This window comes from Perna viridis, chromosome 14 (assembly GCF_037379345.1).
Source record: "Perna viridis isolate PV_CMFRI_1.1 ecotype Kerala chromosome 14, ASM3737934v1, whole genome shotgun sequence".
NCBI classification, from domain to species: domain Eukaryota; kingdom Metazoa; phylum Mollusca; class Bivalvia; order Mytilida; family Mytilidae; genus Perna; species Perna viridis.
In genome coordinates, this window is record NC_142458.1 from 32,616,776 (window position 1) to 32,631,409 (window position 14,634).

At 32.3% G+C, this 14,634-nt stretch overlaps 1 protein-coding gene across 4 annotated transcripts; it reads left to right on the forward strand.

The window, feature by feature from the left end:
- Positions 1-3: 3 nt before the first annotated feature.
- LOC148599028 (uncharacterized) lies at positions 4-14,634 on the forward strand. 4 transcript variants are annotated; one of them, XM_088560089.1, is made up of 11 exons: positions 4-91; positions 1,231-1,380; positions 2,175-2,270; positions 2,791-2,889; positions 3,327-3,425; positions 4,361-4,498; positions 5,262-5,360; positions 6,468-6,566; positions 7,512-7,628; positions 8,277-12,897; positions 13,440-14,634. In XM_088560089.1, exons 2-10 carry the CDS (start codon positions 1,261-1,263, stop codon positions 8,694-8,696), a joined length of 1,287 nt encoding a protein of 428 aa, XP_088416215.1. In that variant the 5' UTR covers positions 4-91; positions 1,231-1,260; the 3' UTR covers positions 8,697-12,897; positions 13,440-14,634. The 4 variants fall into 4 exon arrangements, with proteins under 4 accessions (XP_088416215.1, XP_088416216.1, XP_088416219.1 ...); XM_088560090.1 differs by having other exon boundaries at positions 11-91; positions 1,247-1,380; XM_088560093.1 differs by lacking the exon at positions 4-91 and adding an exon at positions 162-716 and having other exon boundaries at positions 1,247-1,380.

The window sequence follows — 14,634 nt, forward strand, 5'->3', positions numbered from 1 at the left end:
TCTAAACTTAAGACATTTTTCATCCTTCCGGTCGTCAAATTACACCATCCCCTGATTACACTAATGGTGTTGATAGTTTTTACTTAGACAGGTCATTTTTACATATCTCATAATTTTTTAAGTTATTAAGTTTTAGTTTATAAACGTTTACTTTATTTTATAAAGTATTAACATTCACATTTGTATTTCACGACTCAATAAAAGGGGGGTCTAGCTTTCAACACTGTCACTGACAACAACAGTCATCATGTCATGCTTTGACTTCTTAGACTTAGGCGCAAACTGTATTTTATAATTGCTTAGGCTTAAGAATCGGGGCATATTTTAATTTTACATGCATGCACTTAAACTATTTTTTGGATTCGACACTGAAGATTTAGTCAACTTTTGACAGCCACAGAAATCACTCAAGGTTCTTCATAGATGAAATAATTGAGGCAGTTGCACATGTAACATGTAACTTGTGTAATACAAGTGTAAATCATTCCATAGTGAAATCATTTTCTGTTCAACATAATTATGCAAATGATGGGTTTCCCAAATATTCAGATGTTTTTAAATTGAAAAAACACACACACATTACGGAAGCTTCTTACCCCTGGTTTTTTTTTCAATTAACTCCTGTTTTAATACAAAAAAAAGTACAGTGGAGTTATCTATTTTCCGAGGCGAGTCATGTTCTCAACAACAGCAACATTGGAACAGCAAAGACACACGTATGAACATCCACGTTTTTTAAGAACACATCAAATATTTACTTCTTTTTAATTAGTGAAAAAATTAGAAGACTCAAAAGCTACATGTATCAGAAAAGTTTAAGTTATTTTTAATGAAACATAATCTTGACCTATATTTTTTAATTTTTTTTTATTTAAGGAAACGATGAATTTTCTCTGTAAGGACAGCCACTTTTTGTTACTTCTGGGACATGACTTTTTTTTAACTTAGTATATTGGGAACCCTGAGGAAAATTAAGATAGTACATGTAATTAGCTGTAGAGCTCACACTGCTTTGCAGTGCTTGCTAAAAACTGATAATAAATGCATAACTTAAAGTAATATATAATTGTATGTAACTGCAATCTGAGGATTTAAAATACTGCCAGCAGTTCAGGTTATTTAATCTCATTTTTGGTAGAATTCGCATACTCGCAGTACATGTAAATGCTAATATATATTCCGTACATATCATTACAAGACAAATTTCTGAATGATATCTGGACATTTCAGTTGTCATTTGATATAGGAACAACAGCCAAGATGGGTCAAGCAGCATCCAGACAAGAAGCATTCTGGGAAGCCTGTGGGTTTGGACATAAGGAGCGTGTTAGGAGATACCTAGAGATGGATGGAATTGATGTTAATTGGGTTTCTTATACTGTAAGACTATATTCATCAAAATACAAAAAGTAATTAAATGTACATACACATGAATGTACCCATACATAACAGATTTACATATAAATGTACCTACTCAGTATTCTGCATGATAATTTATAATTATCATGCAGTTTCAGCCATATTACATGCAAAAACAACTGCATTTGCAACAAAAGGAAGCTACAGGTGCGAAAGTAAGAGGTGATATGTGTGTATATAAAATATAAAGTTTCATAAAGATATTATGTCACAAGTTTCCTGATTAGGACCATTGGTAACTGAATTGCATTTGTTTCTTGAATAGTTTTATATGTGTCTTGCTTCAAATTCAAAAGTATTGACGAAAGGAACAAAGTACACTCAAAATTGTTTATTAATATATAAACTAGACAAACTAAACTTAAAAGTTAATGTTAAGTCTGTGAAGTAACACTAATCTGGGTTTTAGACCCTTACCTGTCACTTTTGAACTTTTGAAGGTGTCTCATTTCCTATATACAGATGTACATTGTTTTCTATGTGTAAATAGAATAAAAATAAAACAAACCTTCTACGTCATCATTTTTTTCTGGTGGTGGTTAGTGAACAATGTTAATAGTAGCGTAAGTCTCTTTTGTGGAGAAATAAAAAGGTAAAAAAGGAATGCTTTTCGTTGGATGTAAAATAAAAAAATATATGTTGAGAACCAAGAAGTTGACTTTTAATGATGTCAGCTTTGATCATTTATTTACAACATGACTGTTGTCCAGTACATGTGACTTGTAATGATGTTGGCTTTGATATTTTATTTACAGCATGACTGCTGTCCAATACATGTGGCTTCACAAGGCAAACCAGATATTGTCAAGATGTTGATAGCAGCAAACTGTAATGTCAATGTACAGGATAATGTGTGTATTAATTGTAGTATAGAAAATTTTTTTTTAAATGAGATGAGAAAAAAATTATGAAATTACTTACATGTAAACACATGATAAACAGCTTTGAATACAAACTTGTCAATTGCAAACACTCATATTTAGTATCAATGTTAGATCAGTGAACCTTTTAATAGATTCTTGAACTTTCTCAAACTTACAATGTACTTCAATTCTGTATACTTAACTTTGACAAGTTTAAGTCCTTTGTCATATTTTAATCAATTATTTTATATTTCATGCTGGAGTTCAGAGATACATTAGCTTGGTAGAAAACAGTCTAAATGCTAATTTTTCCCTAAATTTTAAAAATGCTGCTAATGATAGTCAATATAGCTACACATAGATTAACTTTAGACTGATATAGAAGGGAGACAGTTCAACTGAATTGTACATGTATACTGATTTACATAAATTGTACATGTATACAAATATTTCATGTTCATACATGTTCATGTATTTTACCTTATGTATAATATCTGTATTGACACAGAGAGGAAATACTCCAGTCCATCATGCTGCCATGAAAGGTCATGCTGATATCATCAAACTATTAACTGAGGCAGGAGCTGAGGTCAATGTACAGGACAAGGTAACATGTTAGATTTGAAATATTTCTTCTCTACTGTTGAAGTACTGTTACTTTAATTAAAGCAGTATTTAGATGAGGTTTAGGTATAATAAAAAAAAGATCTGCATAATAATTTTTTTGGAAACTGTTGTTCCAATAAAATTGTAAATCAAAATGCTTCACTAAATTACATTATTTTGTCAGCTTCTCATCGGTTTAACAAAATGTGCAGAAAAAGCACTCATACTACTTTTATGACTTACAAAAGACAAAAAAGTATCCTCTTAGAATTACTTTCTGCTAAGTTTCCCATTGTTGTTATTTTATATCTGCTTTAGAACGACTGGACCCATTATAAACATTTTATGTCTGTTTTAGAACAGCTGGACCCATTGTTAATATTTTATATCTGTTTTAGAACAACTGGACCCATTGTAAACATTTTATATCTGTTTTAGAACAACTGGACACCATTACATTGTGCCTGCTATTGGAATCACTCAGAGACTGTCAGGGTGTTACTGAACTTAGGTGCTGATGTCAACATACAAAACAAGGTAGTGTCTCTAACATGTGTAAAACAGTAATGTAGGCGTTGTGTATCTGGTAAGAGTAATCAAGGGAACCAAGGTTATAGTGGTAATCAAAAGAAGGGACAAAGACCAAACATGGAAAACAGACATACACAACAAAGAACATTAAGTAACTAAAAAAATCATACATACAAAGTAACAAAAGTAGTTTCCTAAATTTATAAGACGATTTTTTTTTTTTGTTTTTTAAAATCCCAATTTTATCCTTACAACTCTTAATGACTGCATACATGTATTTACTTCAAACTTTGCCATTCTCCAATTCCCTGTTGTTTCTTTTGTATGTCATCCCTGTGTATTTTAATGACATTTTTAACTGAATACAAATGTACAAAAGAAATGCATGTAGCTATTTTGCTTCATTACTATATCAACCTTATATGTAAAGCAGTCCTTACCAGGGACTGAGTTTTTATACTTGCTCAATCTAAGTTTTGTAGTTTATTTCTGGTCTATAATAATACAGAATTCCACAAGCATATTTTAGCTAGTGTAACTAATTTCTACTAGCAAAATTTAATTATGACTTGTATTTAGCAAGTATTTCTCCTAAAATTCAATTACTGCTAACCATTAGAATTTGGCAAAACCTAGAATAACCAGAATTTTAAGCAGCGAGTTCCAGCAGTTTTGTTAAACCACTTATGTTTTCCTGTCCAAAATTAAATTTTCTTTTGTTGAAAGACATACACTGGCAGATCTTGGAAGTTTGATGACTTGACAACAATTTTACAATCCACAATCTTTGAGATGACAGTCTGTTTTAATGTGGGGTTTAATATTTTTTATTGTTTTTAAAATGCAATGTTAGAGACAGCTTCACCTGACAATGTCCATCATTGGCTTTGATATTAGTGGCAAAAAGTGTGGGTGTTGCAGTTTTATTAATTCTATTCTAGGATAAAAGAACAGCATTGCATGAGACAGCCAGGTCACAGGAAACTGATGATCTCTCACTAGGGGAGATTACCCAAATGTTAATTGATAGTGGTACAGATCTGAATTGTAAAGGATGTAGTGACCTTGGGGATTTAGAGGTATAATAGAATACTGAGTATGAATAAGGTCAGCAAGTACTGGTAGTTGTTTCCCAAATTCAAACTTAAGTTATTTTGACAGATCTGAAGACTTATAGTAATTAAATGGCAAACACCATTTTGATCTTGGTCTGTAATCACTGTATAATAATGAAGACAAGATTTAATGAGTACTTTTCTATTTGAACTGAATTGCTAGTTTTTCTACTAAGGGACAGTTAACTCTGTAAAAAAGTGCAACTGATATTTTATATTTACAAAAAAAAATTTTAATTTTAATTTTAAAAGATCACTTCAATTTATAGTACATAGTCAATCTATGTGGATTTTTACATGGATGATTCAGATTCTAAAAATCTTACCTCTTTTATACAGATATTTGCACTTGATAAGCATAACAAATACTGTGAAAGTACTTTAATTCATGAATACCAATTTTCATGGATTAGGGAAGAAACACAAGTTTGTAGATTGTTGAATTTGTGGTTTTGATGTTTTCAGTATACACATCAATGGGAATCTTCTTTATGTTAGAAACCAAATTTTGTGGTCTGGCTTACCTACGAAAACCATGAAAATTGGTACCCCACGAAAAATAGTACTTTAACAGTAATTATATGTCTTAAAAACTATTTTATTCTTTCTTACAAATGTCCAGTCATGCTCTCGGCACAATAGTCTACAGGATGTGTGTGACAGTTATTTCTACTAGTGCATTCTTAAGTTATAAAATAAGTGATCATATTTTTTGCCACTGTTTCAGGCAGATTTTACTGGTCTTATGTATGCTGCTTACCACAACCACCCAGAAGTAGCTAGTGCCTTGATAGAAGCTGGCTGTGATATCAATGCTTATGGATCGGTATGTACCTCATCAGTCAATAAATAGGTGTATATTGGAATCACCTAGTCTACAGTCATTCTGTCAGTCCCAATTGTAGAATTATCTTGGCTCCAAATTGACAGATTGATTTTAAATTTGGTGTGTGGCTTCATATGGATTTGACATATGCTGTTAATGATTTTGGTTGTTCTTAAATATCCAATTTATGTACAAGCAGGAGCATGCCTACCTAGCACAACAATGTGTAAATTTATGATTACATTTCTCTGAATTCAGTTATTTACATCACACTAAAATCAATTAAATGTCTCTTATTTTAACTTACATACAATTTGCTATCTCATGTGTGCTTTGGACATTCAGGTTTCTATATTTTTTTTTAATTATGCAAGGTCTTAAAATCAACTAGAAATGTTTGTTTTCACCAGAAATAAAAATGATGCCAGGCACAATCTTCCTCTTATTTCATTGTTTCCATAATTTTAATAGGGATATTTATGCAACTTATTAGTACCCTTATAGAAAAGCATGAAGATGCTTGTCAGTTTTAAAAATTGAGTCTCACTTACCTCTTTCTGCTCAAGTGGTCACCTCTCTATGTAATACCAAATACACACTGAACCAAGATATATGCATTGTAAGTGCCTAATCAGTGCATGTTGGTCAAAAGTGGTCAAAATAAAGCTAAGAATGTTTACTTTGAAATCATATTTGTAGTTTATTACAAAATTGTATAAATATTGTTTACATATGACTGTATGAAGATTTTGCCTCCATGCTGTCAGTTTGTAGCATAAAGGCAAAAATGTGGATTTTCAGTATTATTTATTCAAGCAAATTTTGTTAAGAAATTCTACCATCATCATATCATTAGCATAATGATTTTGAAAGCCTTATTTTCCAAGCTTCACAATGATATGTACCTTTTTAAAGATATCTGTCCTTTGAATTCACTGTGAAACTATGAAAATTATTTTTTAACATGTAAAGTAATGAAATGAAAGAAGTGGTTAGTGAGACATTGAGATTCATTAAATTGTCTCACCTTGCCAAGCATGTAAATATATTAATAGTTATATGTTTTAATGATACTATGAACTTATGCATTTATTATTTTTACCACAGAATCTTTGGACGGCTTTACATTGGGCAGCTGACCGTGGACGGGAAGAAATGGTCTACCTATTACTGGGAGCTGGAGCTGATCCAACAAAGAAAGGAATAGTATGTTAAGTTTTTACTGACCTGATTTTCTTTTACTTTAAAACAGAAATCATCTCTTTCAAATTTAAAATTTACCATCTTTTTTATTGTTTATTTACTCCTGCTTTGTTTGTTGACTGTGTAGAATTAGTTCTGTTTGATATTTTACACAACATTTCACAAATGCTTGTCTTTGATAGTTTGTCTTACTTGGAGGATAATTTATATGGACTTTTAGGTAACAGACTCTGTAAGAATCAGGCAGTGGGTGAAACATGTTATGAAAAAAAGCCACCATTTAGAAAGTATTATTTGACTACTTGCACCATCAGAATCAAATAAAAAGGACAAGGTTGTCCTTATCTTTTTGGTTTATATTGAGTTATAATTTCATTGAAATGCACTAAAATTAGCATTTCAAGGGCAGATAACTGTCAAAAAACTTCATTTTTCTTACATTTTATTGACAAATTTCTGAACAAATGCAGTGATGCAGAGATCAAATAGCAGTGTTTTCAAAAGGAGAATCATCCGTGAGTGAAATAATAAGGTCAGATCAGTGGGTTTTTGACATGCATGTTTCTGATTTTTCCTGTTTGCTTGATTCTTACAGAGACTTGCACTTTATAAGAAAACTACTGTAAGTAGATACAGGGTCTACAGAAAGAGCGAAAAAATATGATGATAGTATTTTATGAATTTCTTGGTAAGGTATTCAAGTAATGAAGACTTTCAGGTTTCAAACAATACCTGCTATTTTAACAGAGAAGATTCCCCTTCATTATAGACAAAATTTATACTAAGAGAAGGAACATATTGAGAATTGTTTGTTTAAAACAGAATAATGAAAAGTCAAGACAGGAAATATCACAGACAGGCAGTAAGAACAATAGAAAAACAATTAAGTTGATGATAATCTATTTTATCGGAAGATGTTTATGGTTAAAATTCCAACATTTCTTGCAGAGAGGTGAGACAGCTGCTGACCGAGCTGAGAAAAGTGATTTGAAGGAAATTCTCATCAATGCAGTCAACATGTTTAATGAAATGACCATGCTCAATAAAGATCATGATATATCTTTGGTATGTTAATTCTACCTATAAACTCATGCCTAAAATATACATACCTGTGAACCTTTGGAACAGTTCTCAGAGAGTCAAATCTCTGGCCTGGGCATGGTTTCATAAAAAAATTTCAAGCTGAGATTTTCCTCAAACCATGAATTTTTCCACAAATATCCAAATTCGAGCAATCTGATTGGTCAAAATTTGGGTTGAGGAAATTATTTGGGAAATTCTCAATTTGAGATTTTTTTTTATGAAACCCAGGCCTGTTTTTGTGGGTAGTCCAAACTACTCAAAGGAAGAGACATGCTATATTAATTATTTTGTCAGTGGTGAAAGTTGTTTGTCTCAATACCACAAAAATCTGAAAAAAAAAACAATGGAAAATGTCTTAAGACATGAAATGTAACTAATTTTCACCAATATTGCAATAGATAGTGAATATCATTTCTTATGAAATAAATAAACAAACAGATGTGACACTTCTATAAATGGCTTAGTTTAGAACAAGTTTTAATCATACATGAACAATTCTTCTGAGATTTATTGTTTAATGTATAATACATGTACTAGTACATGTAATAAGAATCTTGGATGATTTCAAAAATTTCTTATACCTGGTACTTTGGAACTAATGTTTGAAAAAAAAATGAAAATATTTTGTAGAATAGAGAAAAGTCTGGAGCCAATACTTCTGACCTTCCAAAACAAGACAGTGAACAAAATCAAATAAAAAATGACTCTGAGGGTAAATCTACTGATAAAGATGGTGACATAGCTCGGATAAAGATAGACAAGGATGAGACATGTGACACTGTCAAGGGAGACAACCAGAATTGTTCATGTGGTGAAAATGAAAGTAGGGAGTTGACTGAAAATTCAAAACTCAAAATAGATGAGAGTCAGAACTTAGTCTGTAATATTGTAGGAAGTGAAAAACACAAACAAAATTCAACAGAAGATCTGATTATTAATGAAAACGAAACAACAAACTTTCATAACGAAAGTAAAAGTAATGAAAATGATAAAACTATGGAAGATGTGACTGAAAATAGTGTCATAAATGAAGTACAATGTACTTCGTGATTGATACTTGACTGAAAATACATAGAGAGATAACTAGCCTTAAAATAGATGAGGGAAAAAATGAGAATCAAGAAACTTAATTTTTGGTGAAATGTTGCATTTTTTCATTGATACATGTAATTCAGATGTTTATGAAAAAATTTACAAAAATTGACCAGGAAGTAGTACATACAGATATAACATATTTATCAATGATATTGATACTGTAAATTATTTGAAGAAACTCAGCTTAGTTGAAATATTATACTTATTCAAATACAAATCCTATTTTAAAAAAAAATACAAACTAGCTATGCTATGCAGCCTACAAAATAACTATTGTAGTATAAAGATTTTCTTCATATTATACTGTTAAATATTTTTATTGTGGATATGATTTTTCTACTGATTCTAGGATTTCCACATAAACCACTGGATCTTTCTGTTCTTATTCTTTAGCTGTATATTTACTTCAGATTTTTGTCATTTTTCTTACCATGGTATTTTTATCATTTATCAGGAATGTTATTTTCCCACAGAATCTTGTACAGATTTTATTGTATTTAAAATCCTTATTTTGTTTCCTGCTGCACTGTAGTACATGACAATAGTTGTAGGCTGTTCTTGATTATTAATGCTATGATCCCATTACCTGTTGTTCCAATCCATATCATATTAATTGTGTATTAATTAAATATGTATTACAATTTTTAGTAATACACCATGTTCATCTTGTTGCTTAAGTACATAGATTTACAAATATGACATCCAGTCAGATCTTAAGCAACTGAACTTTCGTCATAATTTCAGTTTAAAGTTTTCCTACATTTATTTGAATTTTACCATATTTTTGAGTTAAATAAGAAATTAGATTAGAGTTGCTGAAATAGTTCTGGTATTGTTTTCAGGAGTGAATTTACTTGGTACGTGTAAAGTGATTTGCATTGATATATCATTGCATGCCAATAGTTTACTATGTAAACAAAACGATAATGTGCAATACTAGTATTTGTAAATGTTGATAAAAACCTTGTTTGTATAACCTGTGTTATAAGTTGATATATACAACAGTAGCAGTCCAACTAAGAATTATGCAGAGTGTGATGTGTGGGTTGAAAGATCAAATATTTTTATTTTCAAAATGTTAAGAATGCTTCACATATAATCACTCTTCTAGTGGCAAAAAACTTAGAATGCACTTTCTCCAATTCCATGTCGGTGATTATAAATGTACATGACTTTTTAACCATCTGATAGTAATTAAATTTCTGCAAGAGTTTTCCCACCATTTTATATTTTCAAGAACTTTTACAGATTTCATGGGAGAAACCAATTCTTCTTGAGCCTGTTCTTGATTTGAATTTTTCTCCACTCTCTATAGTAAAATTAAGATTTTAACATGTGAAAGCTCACATGTTGAAAATTTCAATTTTACCATCTGGAGTTGAAAAATAAATTACCGAATTAGAATCTGTATATGACTTTATTTTAAGGGGGATAACTCTGGTTTTGCCAATACATTTTATTGTAAATTTCACCTGAAATATCTCTAACTAGAAGGATTTGTGTGAATAATAAATGAAATGCCTCAAGCAATCTTACACAACTTTACGACAAACATGATGACTTTTCATTCAGAATTATCAACTTTCCTTTCATATGTGGCAACATCCCCTCAGCACCTGCATATGAAGTGTTCATATCACAACTCATACGTTATACCAAAGCTTGCCAAAATTACGCAGACTTTTTGTATCCCACTAGACTTTTTGCAAATAGGCTTCTGGAACAGGTTTATGTTGCTACAAGATTGATGTCATCACTACAGAAGTTATATGGTCGTCATCATGAACTCGTGGATCGTTATGGTGTATCCATCAGCACCATGAAAACTGATTTATTCAATGGGTCATAGTTTTCCTTTCCTCTCCATTGTCTACCCTGGACTTGACTTTTTATGAACAACTCGGCTGGTGTTTCTAGAAAAGCCTACCAGTGCACCTGGTCCATGCCCCCAGTTTTTAGTGGCGTCCGAGTTGCTCATTTGCTTTTGTTACTTTGTATGTATGATTTTAGTTACTTTATGTTCTTTGTTGTGTATGTCTGCTTTCCATGTCTGGTCTTTGTCCTTGGATTACATTCTTTTGGTTACCGCTATAACCTTGGTTCCCTTGATTACTCTTTCATCAATTTTTGTTTTAATAGTAGTAACTTTTCTTCATATTAATCAATAAATTCTTGTTTTTCATGATTTTTAGATGGACATGTACTATTTTATTATGTAATTTGATATTATTATAGATTAACAACTTATTTGGTAAAATATAGTGGTCTGTGTTGAAGTTTACATCATTTAAAGTTGATCATATCATGTAGTTTTTTGAGTACAGATAATAGGTAATTTTTATCACCAAAGATGACCTTGAATGAACACACTGTAAAATTTTGAAATAAAAACCAAAAAAAAAAATAAATATATATTTGCAAGATGATAGTAAAATATTGCTCTGTGTAATAGACGTGATCACATGAAAATGTCACTAGTGATTCCACAACTCATTTTTTTTTTGCTGTGAAATGGAATTCTGCTTTTTCAAATCCAGATTTTTTAACTGTATATTTACCTTCAGTTTTGCCAATTTATGCTTTGTTAGGTGACTTGTAAAATCAGGTCTGTGATTCTTAGATGTACAGCAATTTACTGCACTCAACTGTCAGATATGAAAAAATACATTTTGTATGTCAATTTTCAGCAACTGGGGTTGTCTTATCAAAAACAGCCTCTATTGCTTTCTGGACAACATTATAAGATACTTCAATATGGCCACAAAAATATCATTTGGTTGTAAAATGGTGTCTCACTTTCGTCCTTGGTGTTGGCACCATGAACTTGAGTTTATTAATGAAAACTTGAGAAAAACTTAACCAACCATTAGAATTGGTAGAAAAAGCTTTTGTCTATCAGATTATTATTACTCAGATGTCAGCATGCTTATCTCAGTAGTGGTACAGTGTACTTAGTGTGCTTATCTCAGTAGTGGTACAGTGTACTTAGTGTGCTTATCTCATTAGTGGTACAGTGTACCGAGCATGCTTATCTCAGTAGTGGTACAGTGTACTTAGTATGCTTATCTCAGTAGTGGTACATTGTACCGAGTATGCTTATCTCGGTAGTGGTACAGTGTACATATGCTTATCTCAGTAGTTAAATGTACTGATCATAGTTCTTTCATCTATCAAAAAGTAAAATTATAGTTTGAGTTATTTCATTTTTATGCACTTATAACTCATGCCATTTTTGTTAGATTTTATACATAATTATACAAATAAACTATTGCTTAGTCCTGAATATAAGGTCTGCATTTGTGAATTATGCCCCTCCCACTTTGTGCTTTGGTATAGAGACATTATTTTGCCCTATCAGTCTGTCTGTCTGTCCATCACACTTTTGTAAGAGCAATTCCTTGGAAACTACTGCTCCAAATTTCATGAAATTATGAATTAAAAATGAAGCAGAGTGCTTATTCACAGAGACCAACTCACATGGCTTTCTACAGAATATTACCCATGTACATTCTTACCGAACCTTTTCACTGCAGAAATTTCAGAACAATTTCAGGTGTCCAGGAATTTAAAAACTACCTGTCCCTCACACTTGGATTTTTTTTTCTGAATATAAACAGACGCCAGACAGGGGTTATTTGGTCTGTGAAAAGTACTCAGTAAATTGTAACTGTGACTATGTTGTCATCTCCAGAAGAAGACATTTGTTGTACACACGAGACTGAACGAAACAAATCTGAAAAAGGGTTAGATCGGAAAGTATAACTTTCTTAAGTCATCTTAATTTCTCTACATTGTACAAAGCCATGCAAATTTATTAAGTATCTCTTAATTTAATTTTAACTTTTTTCATGGTGATATATCTCTTTGTTCCACCCACGCTTATACACCGTAAATTGAACCATAAACTGACCCACATTTTAAAATTATCTAGGCGAACAGTATGCCGTTTATGCGACCAAACTGCATTTTATGGTTCATAAAACAGCTACTGAGTTGCCCAGGAACGCAATCTTCATCTACATCGCTGTATACTATGCAAAAAGAATGTTAATAATTATGTCATTTGGTTTTTAATAAAGCGTCATTGTAACGTGAAAAGAACGCAGGCTTTGTAGGATAAATTCATATTATCGCCATTTTAGCTGTAAATTTTAAGGTGAGTTAAATTAATAATATAAATTAATTTTTCAGATATTCAACAAGAAGAAAATGTATATGTAGAGGAAAATATGCACTCAATTGCCGTGTGTCAAGATAAATATTAGGTCCTCTTCATGAATTCGCCTGCAGAAAAAAAACTATTTCTCCCTCTGGACGAAAGTTTGCCGGATGTATAAATGTACGCCCGAATGTCAAATTGGATAAAAAAATTCTTTGACCAAAGTAAAATCATGAGAGGTACGGTATCTGGTTAGACGGTTCTTATTGTTCAACTGTACAACTAGCGAGTACTTAGAATACAAGTGTATCAAACAAAACAAAAAAAAAAAAAACAAACAAACGCTGTCTTATACATAGTTTAAAACCATTTCTTTAAAAGCTGAAAAGTCAGGATTTCAAAAATGTCCTATTTTGATAAAAATGGTTATTCTATCGTTAGTTAGTGATGCTTTAAAAGCCATTTAACCTTCTATCATGAGCCGTTTTATTCTAGTGTACCTTTTATGATTATGTATTCGAGCGATGTTTTCTTTGCAGGTTGAGATGACAGGGGGTATCCACGGCTATCACTGCGTCTGTGGAGGGCACGATACACACGGGAGTCGTAATACAGGCGGGGTGTACTCTTCTATTGCTTCAAAAACATACGATTCATATGTCGCCCCTGTAAAGGAGGACTGTCAATATTATTCCACTGACTATTATGTCGAACCAGCTACGTGCGTTGGGACAGCTTTGATACCTCAGGATGCACAGCCTGTGACAAGAAGACCAAGTTTGGAGAAGAATTTAATTAAAACTACACGGCCTATGACAGGCACTAGCCGTATCAGGTTTCAACACGATTTTAATTGTGACTGCGGAGTCGTATGCTTGTCGTATCGAGAGCCTCAAGTAAAAACAAAACCATCACAACGGCCCCGTACAGCAAGCTATGGTCGACCAGTTCCTCGTGACTATCTCAATTTTGTCAACGACGCAAGTTCCAAATATTGGCAAGTTATGGGAGAAAATAGTGCGAAGGGCAAGTTTTTCGATAGAAGCGCTCCTACCTACCATGGGCCCTGTTGCCAACGCTGCCATTGTCGTACTCGCAGCTCATCACCTTCCAGGTTAACCAAGTCTTACAGGACTACTTATGATGACGATTTTAACAGGACTTATAGGACGTCAAGAAACAATGGATATCTGGTCACTCAGCCTTCTGGTAAACACGGCGCATACTATACCGGAGCTGGTGGTTACAGTTCGTATTGGGTCCCTGCTGCAAAATATTCACAGCTTGCAAGCCAATTATATGCCAACAGACCAGTCCATGGATATACGTACAGAACCACATACAACGATGACTATAGCCGTCCTTCCGGGAAACGGGGGACTATCAGGAATTATTCATACCAATCAAATCCGAAGTTAGGTTCTAACTTTAGTAGAGGGTGCTGCTGTTGTAATTTACATGACCATGCGTTGAATATGATGTCACGATCATAGAACCGGGTTACCATGACCTTCCAGTATAGCTGATTTTTGCTGAAACTTTAGTAGTTACATATGTGTATAGTCTAATGTGCTTTTCATTGGCATGATTCAAAGTGATACTTTCAGTGCTGATTTCTATGTTGTTATCGAGTGTAATCACATTGACCATCTTCATTATTTTTTACTTTCAATTTGTTTATTTTTCGAATGGGTTCCTTAGTTTCTTTGAACAAAATAAAGTAATTATAACTTT

Excerpts from the sequence above, each read along its gene's own strand:
- LOC148599028 (XM_088560089.1), top strand. The coding sequence starts at position 1,261 with ATGGGTCAAGCAGCATCCAGACAAGAAGCATTCTGGGAAGCCTGTGGG. Across the intron at positions 2,890-3,326 it reads AGGTCAATGTACAGGACAAG|AACAACTGGACACCATTACA; the intron begins GTAACATGTTAG and ends TATCTGTTTTAG. Across the intron at positions 5,361-6,467 it reads ATATCAATGCTTATGGATCG|AATCTTTGGACGGCTTTACA; the intron begins GTATGTACCTCA and ends TTTTTACCACAG.